General features: G+C 43.8%; 1 protein-coding gene across 1 annotated transcript in view; it reads left to right on the plus strand.

Annotated features, from left to right (window-relative positions):
• Window positions 1-21,306, plus strand: part of LOC144458910 (leukocyte elastase inhibitor A-like) — a 256,223-nt gene that overhangs the window by 215,328 nt on the left and 19,589 nt on the right. The window contains 2 exon segments of the mRNA XM_078162743.1: window positions 4,002-4,189; window positions 6,858-6,995. Of these exon segments, the coding sequence (XP_078018869.1) occupies window positions 4,007-4,189; window positions 6,858-6,995 (321 nt within the window). The 5' untranslated portion in view covers window positions 4,002-4,006.

The following is a 21,306-nucleotide window of genomic DNA, read 5'->3' on the forward strand; positions in this document are numbered from 1 at the left end:
TGGGTTCCTAGGGACAGGGTCACTTACTGGACCCAGTTTTAAAAACAATAGAGTATTAAATATCTGGCAAAATATTCAAATGTATATATATATATATATATATATATATATATATATATATATATATGTAAGAAGTGTTACTGCAGTACTAAGATACTAGAAACTCTTGTCTGGGCCTTAAAACTAAAACAGCTTTAGACTAGAATAGAATAGACACCATAATCATTGGTAATGCTGGTGCTCCGTGCTACAGCGTTGCATACACTGCACTCAGAGGCAACCATTATGGAGAGAGAAAATTAAACTTTTTGCACTTTTATTACATGGTCAGTCTTTTCTTTTTGAATAATGCTACCATAGTGGCCATTGTGTATGTGCTAAATGCTGCCCAGTGATAGTGACATAAAATGGATGATTTTGGAGACATTGTTCTCATCATTTACTGTAGATAGAATGACTTTCTGCAAAACCTCCCATGACTTTTAATTTTTCTTTATGAGACTTTCGGCACCTTTTGAAAAGAAAGTGGAAGAAGGTAAAACCAGACCAAACTTTAACAAGCTTTAACAGCTATAACATTCATATAAAATAACCTGTGGGGAGTTTTTTTTAGAATTCACTCATTTACCCACCATTTTGTTGTTTTACTTTATCATGGACCAAAGAAAAGTTAGGGTGGAGTGCTTTTGTTACGGTGCCAAAACACTGAATTTCCCATCTGCTGCATAAATCTGATTGTTTTGTTGTTTTAAGCTTCACATTACACTTAATATTCCTAAATCAAAGCTGCAGCAAGGTATCAGAATTAGCAAGCAGTGGGCAGTGGAGCAGTGGGAAATGAAGTATAAAATACTCTGGAACCAAAATCTCAGACTTCCTCACCAGGTGACATCACCAAGTTTAATCATTAATCATTCCCTTTATTTTGGGTTTCCTATCACCTTGAGCAGATAGTCTGGCAGTTTGCTGCACTGCTTTAACTGCATCCGCATCTGCATCTGCGACTGCATCGCAGACCGCCCATCTGTTGGCTGTGCCTCCTCCGATGCCGGTTGCTGTTCCTCAGTGAAGCAGAGGACCTGGGGATGTAAATGATAGTTTCTCTTATTAAGATAACTTTGTGTGTGTGTGCGCGTGTGTGTGTGTGCAACTGCACTCTCTGGTGACTAACTTGTGTAATAAACCTCTCCACGCCCTCTTGTTGAATCGCAGACACACACACCAAGGCATACATGTGCAGACACGTTGTCTTCACCACAACTAACGCCTAACTCACTCACTCCCAGGGCTAATGCCCTCTTGTTAACTGTAAATGGTCAACCGTTAACATTTACCACAATGTATTACCACTATTAACAATAAACTGTGAGGCTGTCCCTTGCTTTGGCTCTGTTTGTATTCATGGCCTCATTCATCAGCTTCACATCTGACTGAATAATTGCTCCATCGACATCCAATGTGTGCAACCATTGGGTACAAAGCCAAAGAAGGCACAATTCATTCAAACCAGGCTATCTGGTTTAAAGTTTATCCGATAAAATCAAATAATTATGAAATAAATCAAATGATGAAGCAACCATCTCTGCAACTCCCATTCCTATTTCCCTTTATTATCTCCCAGGTGCAAGGGTGTGTAATACAGAATGATCATGGCTTGTTTGCTTAATCTCAAATTTCTTTTGTAATTTGCAAAGTACGCTGCTTTAACAGCACAGTTTTGTTCTGGGGTCACTCAAATCTGGACAGTGGCTGCAAGTGGTCAAACTTTTTGAGTGCTGGAAGAAGTTTTCACATCCTTTAGTAAAAGTGCAATACAATTCTGTAAAAGGTAAATGAACGGAAGTATTAAAAACAAAATGAGAGTAAGAAAAATTAACTGGCAACTAGAGGGTAACTTTGGGGGTGGCTTGGGAACTGGAGGGTCATCAGTTCAAGTCCCTGTATGAACCAAGTATCACAGTGGGATTGGTAGCTGGAGAGGTGCCAGTTCACCTCCAGGGCACCGCTGGCACGCCACTGAGCAAGGCAATGAACCCCCAGCTGCTCGGGTATCACTCCAAGGCAGCCCCCTCGCTCCAAAATCTTTCTATCTAATGCATGTATAGGTTCTGTTTGTGCATGTGTGTGTATTTTGGGTCTGTGTGAATAAGACAACAGAGTGAAAAGAAATGTAATATCCCCTCTGGAATTAATTAAGTATATCTTCATCTTCTTCTTCTCCTTAAAGCTACAACAAAATGCAGTGACAAGTATGATATTGGCCTCTCAAATGGAGTAGATGAAGTGGAATAAAGGTTTGAAATCGGAGAAAATGGAAGTACTCATGTAAAGTACAAGCACCTTAAAATTTTACTTCAGTACAGTAAATGTGCTAAGTTACATTCCACCAACAAAATTCACTCAAGAAAGGATCATATCGCTCACATTTTGGCTTTCATGCTTTCTTTGCTGATCATTTTTGTGATCTACAAATCAGGAATTGAACCATTCCTCCTCCGATTTTCCGAAGCAGAATGGAATAGATCCCTGTCATTTCTGCTGACGCAGGAAGATAGAATGAGTAATCAAAGCATGTGCAGGCACTTTCACCTGCCACACCCAACCAACGCTGCCAGATAGTTACATGTAGGTAAGAGCTTTCCCAGTGGAAATTTGGATCAGAGCCCTCCTGTCATCTCTAACACCAGTGTGTATGTTCATTCATCTTCTAACCGCTTCATCCTCTTGAGGGTCGCGGGGGGGCTGGAGCCTATCCCAGCTGACATCGGGCAAGAGGCAGGGTACACCCTGGACAGGTCGCCAGACTATCGCAGGGCTGACACATAGAGACAAACAACCATTCACACTCACATTCACACCTACGGACAATTTAGAGTTATCAATTAACCTAGTCCCCAATCTGCATGTCTTTGGACTGTGGGAGGAAGCTGGAGTGCCCGGAGAGAACCCACGCTGACATGGGGAGAACATGCAAACTCCGTACAGAAGGGCTCCCACACCCGGGATTGAACCGGCAACCCTCTTGCTGTGAGGCGACAGTGCTAGCCGCCCAGCACCAGTGTGTGTCAGTGCTTTTAAAATTACTTGGAAGATGCCTTTTCAGTCAACTGATCATCACCTGGTGGTGAGTTGGATCAGATAGTGGGGGAGGCTGACAGACCTGGTAAGCCCAAACATGAAATGAGGGTGAATTAGGAATGTCTGGCTGAGGACCCTGGCTGTGAGGTCTTCAACTCCTTCCTCTAGAGGCATTTTCTGTACATCACAGGGGATGCTGGGGGACATGGAGTCCAAGTGGGCCATGTTTAAAGCCTCCACTGTGGAGGCTGCTGCCAAAAGTTGTGGTTGGAAGACTATCAGTGCTTCTTGTGGCGGCAACCTAAGAACCTGCTGGTAGACACTGGCAGTGAAGGAAGCCTTTTAGGTCTGGTTGACCCAGGGATCGCCTGAAACAGCAGACGAGTATTGTTTGCCCATAAGGCCAAGCACAAGGGCTGCAGCTGAGGTGGTTGCCAAAGCAAAAACCCAGATGTAGGAGGAATTTGGGGAGGCTATAGAGAAGGACTTTTGCTTGGCCTCATGAAAGTTCTGGGAAATCATTAGACACCTCAGGAGGGAAAGCAGGGCTGCTCTCAGGCTGTGTTCAGCAGGGGAGGACAACTGCTGACACGGACTGGGGTTATTATCAAATGGTAGAAAGAGCATGTAGAGGAACCTGAAGGTAAGGGGATTTGTCTTGACATGTCTGGGAGGTGATAGCATTGTTGGAAGGGACACTCCCAAGTTGTATAAAACATAAGTACGAAACAGTTAAAGGTTTGCAAAAGCTGCTTAAATTCATATTATATGTTATTAAGAGATTGATGCCTACCTATTTAAACTTTTTAAAAGCTAATTGTGTTTCACTCAGTCAGAGAAACATATCTTGTCTTATTTAACTTTTCAGGTAAAATATATGCAACAGTTTATAGTGTGATGAATAATGCTTTGCTCTGTTTCAGACAAAATGGAGACAAGAGCCCCATCCAAGATAACCAAGGCCAACACCACCTTCCTTCTGGCTTTATTCAAAAAGCTGAGCAATGAAGACAAGACCGGGAATATCTTCTTCTCCCCGTTCAGCATCTCTTCAGCCCTGGCTATGGTGATGATGGGGGCCAGGGGCAACACGGCCACACAGATGTCCAAGGTACAGTACACACACACACACACACACACACACACACACACACACACACTGTGGAAGTGAACAGAGTTACAGTTCTCATGGTATCACACCCATTTGGGTGTGTTTATACAAGCATGACATCAAATGTCTTTGAAAAATGGTTGATCTGGTTCATCAAGGTGTTGGAGGCGTGTCAGCCAAAACAGCCTCACAATGTCCAGAGGCTTTAGCGTCTCAGGGAGAAGCTCACCCACATCTGGCGCCCTGCCAGGGATATTCCCCTGAGTCTTCAGACTCTGCCCCCTCCACAGAAGATGTGGTGGTCTGGTTCAGGTTCCTCTACATGCTCTTTCTACCATTTGATAATAACCCCAGTCCGTGTCAGCAGTTGTCCTCCCCTGCTGAACACAGCCTGAGAGCAACCCTGCTTTCCCTCCTGAGGTGTCTAATGGTTTCCCAGAACTTTCATGAGGCCAAGCAAAAGTCCTTCTCTATAGCCTCCCCAAAATACAGAAAATGCCTCTAGAGGAAGGAGTTGAAGACCTCACAGCCAGGGTCCTCAGCCAGACATTCCTAATTCACCCTCATTTCATGTTTGGGCTTACCAGGTCTGTCAGCCTCCCCCACTATCTGATCCAACTCACCGCCAGTTGATGATCAGTTGACTGAAAAGGCATCTTCCAAGTAATTTTAAAAGCACTGACACACACTGGTGTTGGGCGGCTAGCACTGTCGCCTCACAGCAAGAGGGTTGCCGGTTCAATCCCGGGTGTGGGAGCCCTTCTGTACGGAGTTTGCATGTTCTCCCCATGTCAGCGTGGGTTCTCTCCGGGCACTCCAGCTTCCTCCCACAGTCCAAAGACATGCAGATTGGGGACTAGGTTAATTGATAACTCTAAATTGTCCGTAGGTGTGAATGTGAGTGTGAATGGTTGTTTGTCTCTATGTGTCAGCCCTGCGATAGTCTGGCGACCTGTCCAGGGTGTACCCTGCCTCTTGCCCGATGTCAGCTGGGATAGGCTCCAGCCCCCCCGCGACCCTCAAGAGGATGAAGCGGTTAGAAGATGAATGAACATACACACTGGTGTTAGAGATGACAGGAGGGCTCTGATCCAAATTTCCACTGGGAAAGCTCTTACCTACATGTAACTATCTGGCAGCGTTGGTTGGGTGTGGCAGGTGAAAGTGCCTGCACATGCTTTGATTACTCATTCTATCTTCCTGCGTCAGCAGAAATGACAGGGATCTATTCCATTCTGCTTCGGAAAATCGGAGGAGGAATGGTTCAATTCCTGATTTGTAGATCACAAAAATGATCAGCAAAGAAAGCATGAAAGCCAAAATGTGAGCGATATGATCCTTTCTTGAGTGAATTTTGTTGGTGGAATGTAACTTAGCACATTTACTGTACTGAAGTAAAATTTTAAGGTGCTTGTATTTTACATGAGTACTTCCATTTTCTCCGACTTCAAACCTTTATTCCACTTCATCTACTCCATTTGAGAGGCCAATATCATACTTGTCACTGCATTTTGTTGTAGCTTTAAGGAGAAGAAGAAGATGAAGATATACTTAATTAATTCCAGAGGGGATATTACATTTCTTTTCACTCTGTTGTCTTATTCACACAGACCCAAAATACACACACATGCACAAACAGAACCTGTACATGCATTAGATAGAAAGATTTTGGAGCGAGGGGGCTGCCTTGGAGTGATACCCGAGCAGCTGGGGGTTCATTGCCTTGCTCAGTGGCGTGCCAGCGGTGCCCTGGAGGTGAACTGGCACCTCTCCAGCTACCAATCCCACTGCGATACTTGGTTCATACAGGGACTTGAACTGATGACCCTCCAGTTCCCAAGCCACCCCCAAAGTTACCCTCTAGTTGCCAGTTAATTTTTCTTACTCTCATTTTGTTTTTAATACTTCCGTTCATTTACCTTTTACAGAATTGTATTGCACTTTTACTAAAGGATGTGAAAACTTCTTCCAGCACTCAAAAAGTTTGACCACTTGCAGCCACTGTCCAGATTTGAGTGACCCCAGAACAAAACTGTGCTGTTAAAGCAGCGTACTTTGCAAATTACAAAAGAAATTTGAGATTAAGCAAACAAGCCATGATCATTCTGTATTACACACCCTTGCACCTGGGAGATAATAAAGGGAAATAGGAATGGGAGTTGCAGAGACGGTTGCTTCATCATTTGATTTATTTCATAATTATTTGATTTTATCGGATAAACCTTAAACCCGATAGCCTGGTTTGAATGAATTGTGCCTTCTTTGGCTTTGTACCCAATGGTTGCACACATTGGATGCCGATGGAGCAATTATTCAGTCAGATGTGAAGCTGATGAATGAGGCCATGAATACAAACAGAGCCAAAGCAAGGGACAGCCTCACAGTTTATTGTTAATAGTGGTAATACATTGTGGTAAATGTTAACGGTTGACCATTTACAGTTAACAAGAGGGCATTAGCCCTGGGAGTGAGTGAGTTAGGCGTTAGTTGTGGTGAAGACAACGTGTCTGCACATGTATGCCTTGGTGTGTGTGTCTGCGATTCAACAAGAGGGCGTGGAGAGGTTTATTACACAAGTTAGTCACCAGAGAGTGCAGTTGCACACACACACACGCGCACACACACACAAAGTTATCTTAATAAGAGAAACTATCATTTACATCCCCAGGTCCTCTGCTTCACTGAGGAACAGCAACCGGCATCGGAGGAGGCACAGCCAACAGATGGGCGGTCTGCGATGCAGTCGCAGATGCAGATGCGGATGCAGTTAAAGCAGTGCAGCAAACTGCCAGACTATCTGCTCAAGGTGATAGGAAACCCAAAATAAAGGGAATGATTAATGATTAAACTTGGTGATGTCACCTGGTGAGGAAGTCTGAGATTTTGGTTCCAGAGTATTTTATACTTCATTTCCCACTGCTCCACTGCCCACTGCTTGCTAATTCTGATACCTTGCTGCAGCTTTGATTTAGGAATATTAAGTGTAATGTGAAGCTTAAAACAACAAAATAATCAGATTTATGCAGCAGATGGGAAATTCAGTGTTTTGGCACCGTAACAAAAGCACTCCACCCTAACTTTTCTTTGGTCCATGATAAAGTAAAACAACAAAATGGTGGGTAAATGAGTGAATTCTAAAAAAAACCCTCACAGCCAGGGTCCTCAGCCAGACATTCCTAATTCACCCTCATTTCATGTTTGGGCTTACCAGGTCTGTCAGCCTCCCCCACTATCTGATCCAACTCACCACCAGGTGATGATCAGTTGACTGAAAAGGCATCTTCCAAGTAATTTTAAAAGCACTGACACACACCGGTGTTGGGCGGCTAGCACTGTCGCCTCACAGCAAGAGGGTTGCCGGTTCAATCCCGGGTGTGGGAGCCCCTCTGTACGGAGTTTGCATGTTCTCCCGCATGTCAGCGTGGGTTCTCTCCGGGCACTTGTAGAAGCAAAAAAGTCAAGGTCCCGAGCCGGGCCAGTTAGCTCGCGACCTCGCTCTTCTCCTCTCAAACGGACTTTCTTTGTCTTCCATTAGATATCAAAAACTCAAATACTCAGAGGTCAAAAAATCACTGGAGACACGTAGAATCAGATGCAACTGAGTTTAATGTGCTCGCAGGCAACAAACACATCACAACCCAAATGAGCCAAGCTCCGGAGCAAGGCTGGAATTTCTTTGTTTGCGCTCGCTCTTTTATCGTAGAATTTCTGCTGAGTCATTTCTTTCCCTTAATCCTTCCCACTTGGCTCTGATCGTAACGATATCCCACCTCTGCTGAGTCACTTTTTCTCCACCATAATGGTGTCATATTTCTGCTGACTCAGCACTTTTTAGTCCTTTCCCCCTCTAGGATCATTCTCAGGACAAGCTGTAATTCCCCTAATTTTCCACTAGTGTTTTCTGAACCCATCCTCATGCTATTTTTAGAAATGATTCACAGTGAGTCCTAGGTACTTCTCCACCACAATGCTTAAGTGCTCAATAAGTGTGTGTGTGTGTCATAAGAATACATGAAATATTAAACCAGTGTGTAATTTGTCAGTTGCACAGATTATATTGCTTCAACACATATCTTTTAAAGGTCAGCTAAAAGGTACAGTATATGTCTTCAGTAAATCAGTACATTACACTACATTCCCCCCTTTGGGGCTCCATAGTCCCATATAATATCTTAAATCACAGCAAGGGGGAGAAAATATATATATCCCCCCTTTGGGACTTCATAGTCCCATACCATTAAGATTTAGATTGGCTATTATCACACATTAATCATTTTCCAGTGATCAACATCAGTAGAGCTGCACATAAGTCATACTTCATTGATTATCAGCAGTATCTGTCACACATTTTGTCATCCGTAGGTATCACACACAATTCATGATTATCACCTCGAATAATTCGTATGTATATAGAGTATAAGAGCTAGCCTAATAATGTCTTTGTTTTTCTTGTTGCATGATTAATCATAATGACATTCTTATACAGTGGTTGTGACTACAGTCGTTACTGGTATTTTCTTCAGTGAATACATGATAACTTCACATATACCGGGTACAGTAAGCAAGGTACATAGTTATCTTTGCTGTTAATGCTGCCAAGTTACTGTCCGTCGGGCACATAGGCGGATGTACCAGTCATCCGCAGGCGCCGGTAGGACGCCACCTGATCCCCTCAGCATCTCAATCTTCCGTTGCAGCACGTGGTGGTTGACCAGTTGCCGCTGTAGGTCATCCCTAGCCTGGGCTCAAATGGGGGCTGGTCCTCTGACATGGCTGGGCGCTCTTGGTAGGCCAACCCTGGATTCTGCTGCTTTGGATACAGGGATCTCCACATGCTGGCCATGCTCTGCACCAATCTGTGTGTTAGAAAGGACATTGTTTAGTTCAATTCACTTTCCTCCTTTTCCTCCTAATTGCCCTGTGGTATAGATAACCTATATATGTTAATCAGTCGATTGTTAGTATGGGTTTGGTAACAGCAAGGTTTTTCCTGAATCTATTGCCAATTATTTGGTTATTTCTTACCCTGAATCGGCTCTCCCTCTCTCTCTCTATACAACCTCATATTCCCCTTCCAGGTTCCCCTTCATTGGCTCATATAAGTTTATATTGTCAGCCATATTCTCACATATGTCCGTATTGTCAATCATGGTTTCATATAAATCGTTGTTCAATCTTTTGGATGCATAGGATCTTACCCACGGTTGATCTAGTTTCCACAATTCGCCTTTCTCGGGGAGCTTTTCCTGCTGTTGTATCAGCATAATAAATTGTCCCGTGGCCGTTCTCATGGCCCTTCTTATCAGGATCTGTACTAGGGGAAGGATGCCGAGTCCAAATATTACTCCTATAGTCTGTAAGATTTTTCCAACAGAGAACTTTTCTAACCAATCAAGAATTGATGAGGTTTTTAGTGTTCCAATTGGAATGTTGTACTTGTTGGTCTCTGTCTACATACGTATGTAAACTTGAGTCAAGTTACCATCTTCACCTGTTTCTGAGCTGCTGCTTTCTTCTCCCTGCTCTCTTTCTGTCTCTGCTCTCTCTCCTCTCTCTGCTCCCCCTGCGCTTGGGCCCTCATCCTCAGCCCTGTGGCTAGCAGGTGGCGACTGAGGATGGGGTGTTTTCCTCTGAGGTGCTCTCTGTCGACACCCTCTCTGGGTTGTTAGCTCTGCAGCAGTGGTTAAGATGGAACCAAACGTTCTTACCTTCAACTTTCAAGGCAGTTGGTGTAGCTAATATGACCTTGTATGGACCTTCTCTGCGTGGCTGGTCCCACTTCCTTTTGAACACCTTGACGTACACCCACTCTCCAGGAAGTATGCGTTGAAGGTCTTCTGGGATTTCGACCCTTCTGTCCTCTGTGGTGCCTTTCACCTGCTGGGAGATAGCCCTATGGATACAGGTTAGACTTCGTAAATAGTCAAACATTTCATTTTGCAGTTGCTCCAATGGGGGCCCTTCATAGGGACCCCTCAAATATGGTATTGGCATGGGTGAACCCGTAAGCATTTCATGTGGTGTTAGATGCGTGATTCTGTTAGCTTGTGAGCGCATTGACATTAGTGCAAGCGGTAAAGCATCCACCCAGCTAAGCTTGTCCCCACTATCTACTACTATTGTTGCTATTTTGGTTTTTAAAATACCATTTGCTCTTTCTACAGCTCCCTGTGATTGGGGATTGTAAACGCAGCCAAATTTTTGTTTGATCCCTAGTTGTTTCAGTGTCTCTTGTATGACGTTAGACACAAAATGACTACCATTGTCTGATGATATTGTATCTTTTTACCCATAGACGTTTTTCAGCCTCAGTAACTCTGTTTTGAGCTGCTATGAGGGAGGGCATGGTTGTGAGGGGTTCACAGTCTTGTATGGTTAGTAAGGGTGTCATTACTGCCCCTATTGCTGCCTGTTCATCTGCAAGGTTATTGCCTTTGGCTATCAATGTATCAGTGTTTTGGTGGGCTGGACATTTAATTACTGCTAGAGCTGTGGGAAGGAACATGGCTTCTATCAGGTCGAGGATGGCAGCTCCATGTGTTACAGGAGTGCCGTCAGCTCTGCGAATCCTCTTTGTTTCCATATGTTAGCATGGACGTGGCACACACCATAGGTGTATGCTGAGTCTGTGTATACATTTAGTGATTGTCCCTCTGCCAATTTACATGCTGCTGTTAAAGCTTTTATCTCTGCAAGTTGGGCTGAGCATGGCTGAGCAAGTTTACGTGATTGTAGTGTCTCAATGGTGTGGTCATTGTTGTGAAGTTGAACAATCCCGTAGCCTGCATGGCTACCAGTAGCGTCACGAAAACATGAGCCATCTACAAACAATGTGAGATCAGCTGGGATTGGTTGATTGTGCAAATCTTCACATAAATTTCTCTGTGTCATGAATGCAATCATGTGACTTACCATCTGTTGGCAGCACCAGTTTAGTGGCGGGGTTGATGGTGGAACAGCGCTGAATGTTAAATTCAGGGGCTGATAGGATTACCTCATAGCCCGTACGCCTGGCCTGTGGGCATGTCTTGCATCAGGACGGCACATGCAAAGCCTGATCTTTCTGCTACCTAGAGATGAAAAGGTTTAGCATAGTTAGGAGTCCCTAACGCTGGAGCTGACTGCATGTCTATTTTTTAGATTTGGAACACACCCTCAGCTTCCTCTGTCCATGTCAATTGTGCTGTGTTGTTTGTCTGTCCTACTGCCCTTAGTAAAGCTCTGAGTGGAGCAGTTTTTATAGCATAGTCACAAATCCATGGCCGACTGTATCCTGTCATGCCGAGAAAAGACAGCATTTGGCCCACCGCCTGCGGTTGAGGTGCCTTACTTACTACCTCTATTTGAGATGGGGCAATGCACTTTTTATCCCCACTCGACTGTCTGCCCAAGTACTCTACAGACTGCTGGCAGAACTGCAATTTGTTTTTACGGACCTTTGTGTCCCCCCCTTTGCTAATGCTGTGAGCACTGCAATGGAATCTTTTTGACATTGTTCTTTTGAAAAGCTACAGACAAGCAAATCATATGCATGTTGTAATACAGTGCTTGGCACGTTCAAATTAGCTAGGTCATATTGCTGACCTTCATAAGTGAATGCAAACAAATATTGAGAGTCTGGGTGTAGCGGTACACTGAAAAAGGCTGAACACAAATTGATAACTGTGTACCACTGTGTGTCGGATGGTATGTTTGAAAGCAATGTGTGTGAATCTGGCACATGTGGCGTCTCTGTTTCCACCACTGCATTAGCTGCTCTTCTGAGGAATTTGGTTTCTTGATTGGAAAAATGGGCGTGTTGCAGGGACTTCTAGTTTTGACCAGAACTCCGGCTTTTACCAAGCCTTCAATTGTGGGTTGGATACCGTCAATGGCATGCCACTACAGAGGGTACTGCCTCTGGTATGGTAGGCTAGCATGTGGTTTTAGTGTGATGTGAATAGGTTGCGCTGATTTTATCAAGCCTACGTCTGTTTTATGTGCTGTCCATAGCTGTGGTGGAACTGTGCGTGTTCTTCTGTGACTGCCATCTGTGTGGGAGTAGTACCATCTACAAGTACCTTATCTGTGACTGCTTTATCACTTGTCTTAGTTGAGATTCTAATGTATTGTTTGTCATCTGAAATGTGGATGTATTTGTTCTTGTTGGGTAACCACTCTCGCACCTGCAGCGCACATCCGACCATTGGACCCAAATGATGAGACTCATAACCTTCTGCTATCATCAGTGTAACGTGTGGTGCAGAATTTGGCACCTGAAACCATCCTGCTAATTCTTCTGGGAGGCGGACGGCTGCCGCCACACCTTGAGGTGCTGAATACATGTCTTCACTAATGATCAGGCATGTTTTTTTTTTTTTTTTTTTTTTTGAGCACTGTGTCCCTGCATTCTTGACAATCTACATGAGTCTGGTCTGTGTCATACATGAGTGTGCAATGCAGTGGCAGAGTAGGACTATGTGCTGTGTCAAAATGTAACCTGACCCATGGTTCCCACTGAGTCCATGTCTGTTTAAGGTGCGGCTCTTCTGGTGTCAGTTGGAGGCAGTAGCCCAACGCCAATTGTGTCTCTGTGGCGTTCACAGGGCAGCTGTGGCATCATGCTTTGTGGAGGTTCCTCAGGGAAATCTAAATATAGTCCATCTTGAGCACACATGTTCTTAGCTTTGAGAGGGCACAATATATCTCTGCCTAGAAGATTCACTGGCGTATGAGCTGAGTAGAGTAGGAGTGCAAATATGACTTTTCCTGCGATAAGCATTGGAACGGGCTCTGTCAATGGTATGACTTGTGATTTCAAAGAGAAGCCTATGGTCTTGATGGATGACTTAGAGAGGGGGAGTTCAGAGCCCTCTTTTCCTAGGCATGAATAGGCAGCCCCTGTGTCCACCATAAAAGGATATGCTTGTTCGTGGGTGACAACAGGTACAGTTGGTTCGTCGTGTGGCTGTAATGAAATGACTGGTGACATTACTTCCCCCTCAGGCTTCTCCGGGCAGCCCTACCATGGGCACCCTGTCTCGTTTTCAGCAAATTTTCTGCTGGACCTTCCCATGGGTTGACCGAACAGTCTTTGTGTCGGTGGCCGGGCTGGTAACAACCCCAGCATAGCTGGTTAGATGCTGCAGGATTCACTCCTGGAAATCCTGTGTTCATTTCCTGGGAGCCTGATTGCTGATAGGGTGCGGCTCGCTGATAGGTTTGCTGTTGCGGTGGCTGGGGTCTTGGAGGAAAGCTCAGTCCCCCTCTCCATCCTCCTCGGCCTGCCGGTCCTCCCCTAGGTCCAACTCGACCCCGCCACCTCGGGGGCCTCTGGAGTGGTAATGAGTGGCACTGGATTGTCAGTGTTCTGCGTGTGGGGAGCGTCTTCTTTCATCTGCTCTTGGCCTTCGTATCTCTGGCCAAGGTCACTGTGAACCTTCCCTCCACTTGGCCTTCCATTGTTGTTGCTGCTCTTGCCTCCCCCACCGAGCGCAGTGGGTATTGTCCCGTCTCTGATGGTGATGTGTCTTGTGGGTATGGTGGTGGTGATGCTGGTAGGGGTGGGGCTATGGGTCTCACATCCATTAGTGCCCGTGGGTCCTGTGGATGCCTGCTGCACTCCCTTGGCTCGGTTAAATCTAGGCTCAAAACATATCTCTTCTAAAAAAATTTGTATTCTTCTGACATGATATTTTAATCTCCTACTCTGTGCTTATTTGTGCCTTGATTTATGTATTTATGTATGTTGCTGCTATGGCTTTGGTTTTTTTTGTTATTGTGTTTCCTCTGTATTTTTCATTTTCTATTTTTTATATGTTCAGCACTTTGGTCAATGTGAGTTGTTTTTTTATGTGCTTTATAAATAAAGTTGACTTGACTTGACTTAACTTGACTTGACTACTTGCAACATTCGCTTCCTACCCCCTGCTTGTCTAAACCACCCTAATACCTCCCTTTCCTTAACCTTATTGTTCTTTTTTTATAACTCACCTTAGTGTCTTTTGCCTCAATGTATTTAGTTCTGTATCCACCTCGTCGCAACATGCCAGGTTGAAGGTTCCATCCTTAGGCCAACAATTTTTTTTTTTTTCCCCCCAGATTTTTGATTTATTTATTTATTTTTGTTTTTCCTGATGTTCTTTTGTGCCATTTAGTCACCCAACGCTGGATTCAGTTTCTCCTACCTGGAATTTATGTCATCACTATCTCTATGGGTGTCAGACCCTTTTTTCCATCTTTCCTTGAAGCCTTGTTTCACTGTGCCAGCTCTTGGAATTTCTTGTTGCTCGTCTGTTTCTTTTGTGCTTATCAGTGCTAATAATGTCCTCTACTGTAACTGTAGTTTCTTTTTTTTTTATTGTTATATTATTAATATGATTATTATTATTATTATTTCTTTTTCAAAGATTATATTCTAATTTATGTGACCTGTCTCCTAGGGGGGCTTTGGTTAAACAGCCAAATGTTCATGTCTCCCAAATCAACTTTTCTGGGCACAACAACAATCCACAGTCGTGGATTATGTGTCTCTCCTTCGTGACCTCGTATTCTCATCTGGTGTAGAGGGAGTGAAGCTACCGGCGCGTCCTTATGATTATCACACAAATTCTGCAGCAGCGGATTTAATGAGTAAGGAACCCACAGTCTGCGCAAAATCACTTCCCACGGGACACCTGGAAATAACTCTTTTACTCTCTTCAAGTTAACAAATTTGGTGACCTGCCAAAGTTTTTGTTTGATCTCCTGCTCGTCTTGCCAATGTTCTACCCCTTTACTGTCAAAGTATGTTCTTCTCCAGCCAAAAATGCGCTCTTATGCCCCTGAATTCTACTGGACCCTCAGTGACGCAATGACTCTCTGTTATAATCTCATCTCCCCCTTCATTTCCCTCTTCCATCTATTTCAGGTGTTCTGATGTGAGTTATGTATAACCTCACCTCTTAACCTGTCACTGGTGAAATTTATGTGTTTGCCTTATTACTCTCCCTATTTGTGTTATCTTTGGTCCACAATGTTGTACCAGTGAAGTCAGCCTAATTTGATCTCCCAATGTTGCAGCAGCGAGGCCTTATCAGACAGCCTAATGTGATCTCCCAATGTTGCAGCAGCGAGGCCTGTGTACTTGATTTATTTAACAGCTTAGTTTGATTCTCTCTATCTGCTCACCCCCTTCGCTGTCTATGTAGCTTCTTTCCAACCCAAAATGTGTTTTTTATGCCTCTAGTGTCCACTGAACCATCAGTCATGCAATATTCTTCGGCCCAAATTTCATTACTACTGCTGTCACCCTCTTCCATCCAACTCTTAACAGCTTGATCTCAACTTCTTTTTTCTTTATTTTATTACTTATTTTATTTATTATAAAACTATACATATAAACTAAAACTACTTATCATTTATAATTTATAATTTTATTACTTATTCTATTCATTTATGAGACTATACTTATCACTTATTTTATTCATCTATAAAATTAAATTAAAATAACAGATATTTCTTTTTTATTCTCCCCTTAACAGCCAGCCAGTTTGTATGGAGTTCACCCGAGCAACTGGTTCAATCAGTGAAACATGTGGACTTTTTGTTGGCACCGTTAGGTTTCCAGTCCCCAGACAATTTGTTGACACCGTTAGGTTACCCTTGTCTGGTTTTGTTTCACTGAGACACTGTTAATAACTACCTCATGTAACAAAACTTTGAAACAAATCACATAAAACAAACACACAGATACCAGATTATGATAAAACATTCAGGCCTCAAAATGTCTTTTTTGTTTGTAATGACCTTTAACCCAATAGAGGTCAGAACCAAACTATCAAATTTTAACAAAGCTTTGTTTTTTGTATAAGCCCACTTCTGTTGGCTGTGTTCCTCACTCTATGCTGGCTGCATGCCTCACCCCCTCCTTTTGTGCTCTCTGTTTAGTCAGTCTCCCAATGATTTGTCAGTCTTTTTACAGTTACATTTTATTTAACACTTTACTGTATTTACAACACTTTATACAACGCTTCGTGCATTACTCTAAATAGATTATACTGTGTTTACTACAACTTACTTCTAAATATACTACAATGTATGTACAGCAACTTTATAGCTTACAGTTAGGTTTTTACAATTTTTACACTTTGATCGATCTGTTAACTGTTTTGACTTGTTTTTTGTCTTTTTTACTTTTCCTTTATCTCTTTGGTTGCAACATTTTAAGCGTTCTGCCCGTGTCAGACCTGTTCTGTCTACGGTGACTCCCCTCCTTCTTGGCTGGGAGGTCACTTTCTTCAAAACAGCGGTATCCACAGAAGCTTTTTTACTTTAGGCCTTTTCTTAATCTCTATTCCCTAAGCTCTCCGTCTAAGCTGTCCCAACGGTTGACTCACACACACCTGCCCCTACAGGCTTAAAGGTGTGCGTGGCAAGTCGCTAGCGGTATCCACGGATTCGCTTTTGAGTACCTCTGACTCTCTTATTTTTGCATTCCGCCCGAGCAGCCTATTGGTTGGCTCAACGCCCCTGCCTTTACAGATTTAAAGGATGCGTTTGTCAAGTCAATAGCGGTAACCACGGATATGCTTTTGAGTATCTCTGACTCTTTTCTTCTCTTATTGTGCACTTTTGTCTCTTTAAATACTTTAAATACTCTTAATACTTTAAATACTTTACTCTTACTACATTCCTCACTACATTTGTTACCATACATTCAGCACACACACGTTCACTCTTTCTTTTGCCTGCTTGGTTTCTCTAGCTCACTCCCCCACATTCCACACACACATACACACACTCACTCACTCACTCACTCACTCCCACATTCACTCTCCATGTTTATCTCTCTAACTTACACACACACACACACACACACACACAATGTGTTGCACTAGATTCAGTTGTCTCCAGCAATATATCAGCTATGTTCCAATGTTGTGTTATTAGTTAGTAATTTTTACATCACATTTTAGGTTCTTTAGGAGAGGAATTTGTCAAATACCTCCGACCTGGGCGGCTCCCAACTGCACCTCAGACGCACCCGGTTTAGGCAGAAAAAAGGCTCTGCTTACCTTATCTGGTGGCCACCTGTACGTCTGATGTGCAGCCAAGCGCCCCCCGATCTCAGGATCCGACCTCCTCGTCCTCCTGGCTGGCTCGCCAAATAATGTAGAAGCAAAAAAGTCAAGGTCCCGAGCCGGGCCAGTTAGCTCGCGACCTCGCTCTTCTCCTCTCAAACGGACTTTCTTTGTCTTCCATTAGATATCAAAAACTCAAATACTCAGAGGTCAAAAAATCACTGGAGACACGTAGAATCAGATGCAACTGAGTTTAATGTGCTCGCAGGCAACAAACACATCACAACCCAAATGAGCCAAGCTCCGGAGCAAGGCTGGAATTTCTTTGTTTGCGCTCGCTCTTTTATCGTAGAATTTCTGCTGAGTCATTTCTTTCCCTTAATCCTTCCCACTTGGCTGTGATCGTAACGATATCCCACCTCTGCTGAGTCACTTTTTCTCCACCATAATGGTGTCATATTTCTGCTGACTCAGCACTTTTTAGTCCTTTCCCCCTCTAGGGTCATTCTCAGGACAAGCTGTAATTCCCCTAATTTTCCACTAGTGTTTTCTGAACCCATCCTCATGCTATTTTTAGAAATGATTCACAGTGAGTCCTAGGTACTTCTCCACCACAATGCTTAAGTGCTCAATAAGTGTGTGTGTGTGTCATAAGAATACATGAAATATTAAACCAGTGTGTAATTTGTCAGTTGCACAGATTATATTGCTTCAACACATATCTTTTAAAGGTCAGCTAAAAGGTACAGTATATGTCTTCAGTAAATCAGTACATTACACTACACACTCCAGCTTCCTCCAACAGTCCAAAGACATGCAGATTGGGGACTAGGTTAATTGATAACTCTAAATTGTCCGTAGGTGTGAATGTGAGTGTGAATGGTTGTTTGTCTCTATGTGTCAGCCCTGCGATAGTCTGGCGACCTGTCCAGGGTGTACCCTGCCTCTTGCCCGATGTCAGCTGGGATAGGCTCCAGCCCCCCCGCGACCCTCAAGAGGATGAAGCGGTTAGAATATGAATGAACATACACACTGGTGTTAGAGATGACAGGAGGGCTCTGATCCAAATTTCCACTGGGAAAGCTCTTACCTACAGTACAGGCCAAAAGTTTGGACACACCTTCTCATTCAATGCGTTTTCTTTATTTTCATGACTATTTACATTGTAGATTCTCACTGAAGGCATCAAAACTATGAATGAACACATGTGGAGTTATGTACTTAACAAAAAAAGGTGAAATAACTGAAAACATGTTTTATATTCTGGTTTCTTCAAAATAGCCACCCTTTGCTCTGATTACTGCTTTGCACACTCTTGGCATTCTCTCCATGAGCTTCAAGAGGTAGTCACCTGAAATGGTTTCCACTTCACAGGTGTGCCTTATCAGGGTTAATTAGTGGAATTTCTTGCTTTATCAATGGGGTTGGGACCATCAGTTGTGTTGTGCTGAAGTCAGGTTAATACACAGCCGACAGCCCTATTGGACAACTGTTAAAATTCATATTATGGCAAGAACCAATCAGCTAACTAAAGAAAAACCAGTGGCCATCATTACTTTAAGAAATGAAGGTCAGTCAGTCCGGAAAATTGCAAAAACTTTAAATGTGTCCCCAAGTGGAGTCGCAAAAACCATCAAGCGCTACAACGAAACTGGCACACATGAGGACCAACCCAGGAAAGGAAGACCAAGAGTCACCTCTGCTTCTGAGGATAAGTTCATCCGAGTCACCAGCCTCAGAAATCGCAAGTTAGCAGCAGCTCAGATCAGAGACCAGATGAATGCCACACAGAGTTCTAGCAGCAGACCCATCTCTAGAACAACTGTTAAGAGGAGACTGCGCCAATCAGGCCTTCATGGTCAAATAGCTGCTAGGAAACCACTGCTAAGGAGAGGCAACAAGCAGAAGAGATTTGTTTGGGCCAAGAAACACAAGGAATGGACATTAGACCAGTGGAAATCTGTGCTTTGGTCTGATGAGTCCAAATTTGAGATCTTTGGTTCCAACCGCCGTGTCTTTGTGAGATGCAGAAAAGGTGAACGGATGGATTCCACATGCCTGGTTCCCACTGTGAAGCATGGAGGAGGAGGTGTGATGGTGTGGGGGTGTTTTGCTGGTGACACTGTTGGGGATTTATTCAAAATTGAAGGCACACTGAACCAGCATGGCTACCACAGCATCCTGCAGCGACATGTCATCCCATCCGGTTTGCGTTTAGTTGGACGATCATTTATTTTTCAACAGGACAATGACCCCAAACACACCTCCAGGCTGTGTAAGGGCTATTTGACCAAGAAGGAGAGTGATGGAGTGCTGCGGCAGATGACCTGGCCTCCACAGTCACCGGACCTGAACCCAATCGAGATGGTTTGGGGTGAGCTGGACCGCAGAGTGAAGGCAAAGGGGCCAACAAGTGCTAAACACCTCTGGGAACTCCTTCAAGACTGTTGGAAAACCATTTCAGGTGACTACCTCTTGAAGCTCATCGAGAGAATGCCAAGAGTGTGCAAAGCAGTAATCAGAGCAAAGGGTGGTTATTTTGAAGAAACTAGAATATAAAACATGTTTTCAGTTATTTCACCTTTTTTTGTTAAGTACATAACTCCACATGTGTTCATTCATAGTTTTGATGCCTTCAGTGAGAATCTACAATGTAAATAGTCATGAAAATAAAGAAAACGCATTGAATGAGAAGGTGTGTCCAAACTTTTGGCCTGTACTGTATATATATAGCAAGGGCCTTGCTTTAGAGAGGTCGCCATCTTGCGCCGCCATGTATGTAAGGCAGACCGAGTGGACAATCCAGCCAGCCAGAGAACGCGTTTCGCGTGTATAAATGAACCAACGAAGACAGCGGAAGGAAGGAAGAAGGAGGAGGAAACAGCAGAGAGTTTTAGTAGTTCGTCGATAGAGAGTAGTGAAAAGTTTTTTAGTCATAAAGTTTGCGAATGGACCACACTTACCACGCAACAGGAGAGAATGAAACCAAACCGTCATCTGCAAGGAAAAGAAGACACAACTTCACTCCTTGTGATGCACTCTCTGCGGCGTTTTTCCTCCTGATGATATATCTCCCCAGCGATGGTAGCAGTAGCACCGAATCCCATTCTGTGCATTCAGCCTCTCTTCTCTGCCCGCTCAGCATCAAACACATGGAGTTCCTCATCTGTATGCTCCGGCTCAAACAGGTATGGCTCTGGGTCTGTGTCCACTACAAGAAACTCTTCAAAATCGCGTTCAAAGTCGTCCATTGCAGCTACTATAGTCCGGAGATATTGCTAGGCTAAATAAACAGCTGAGCTCTGTTTACAGGCTTCGCTGTCAGTCAGTGTGCGGGCTGGAGATTGGTGGAGCAGAGAGGGGAGGGGGTCCCGACTCGGAATGGTAAACAAGTATGTGTGTAAAGTTATGAAGTGTGTGTGTTGCGCTAGAAGAGTCAGAGTTTGGGACGGAGTCTTTTACCCCCTGGAGTGTTACCAGAGTTTCTGGAGTGCTCAAATAAACTGGCCTTTTTTCCGAATGCTCCTCTGGTCTCCTGCTCGTGAGTGATTCATTACAATATCGTAACATGGTTTAGATTTCTAAATAAATATTCACCTCATCACTAGATACACCTACTCCTGAAAAACTTGTGCGCAAGGCTTTTTGTCCCTACGAGGCCACCCTCATTTACCCGACGGGAGGGGTGAGCGAGTGAGCCCTGCAATCTAGAATTTGACCACTGATGTCAGTGTTTTCAACCCATTTTACACACTGGCCCTTTAATAGTTTTTATATACTATTATGCTTGCCTTGAAGCTTGGTAGAGCTTATGGTTACACAAAGCGTTTAATTATCCGATGTAATACAAGCACATGTAAATACTGCCCTCCAGTGGCCATAATCCGCAACATCTGATGCTATTATTTTTATTTTGAAAATACTTACCGGAAGTGTCCCTATTTAACTTTAACTTCATTGACTTTAACAATGACGACACAAGCACAGAGGTGTAGTAACACAGTGTCACCACTAGAGGGCAGTATATAGATAGGATTCCATTGCTCTGCCAGATATCAGTTCAACAAGTGTAAAGAT

This window comes from Epinephelus lanceolatus, chromosome 20, assembly GCF_041903045.1.
Source record: "Epinephelus lanceolatus isolate andai-2023 chromosome 20, ASM4190304v1, whole genome shotgun sequence".
Classification (NCBI taxonomy): Eukaryota; Metazoa; Chordata; class Actinopteri; order Perciformes; family Serranidae; genus Epinephelus; species Epinephelus lanceolatus.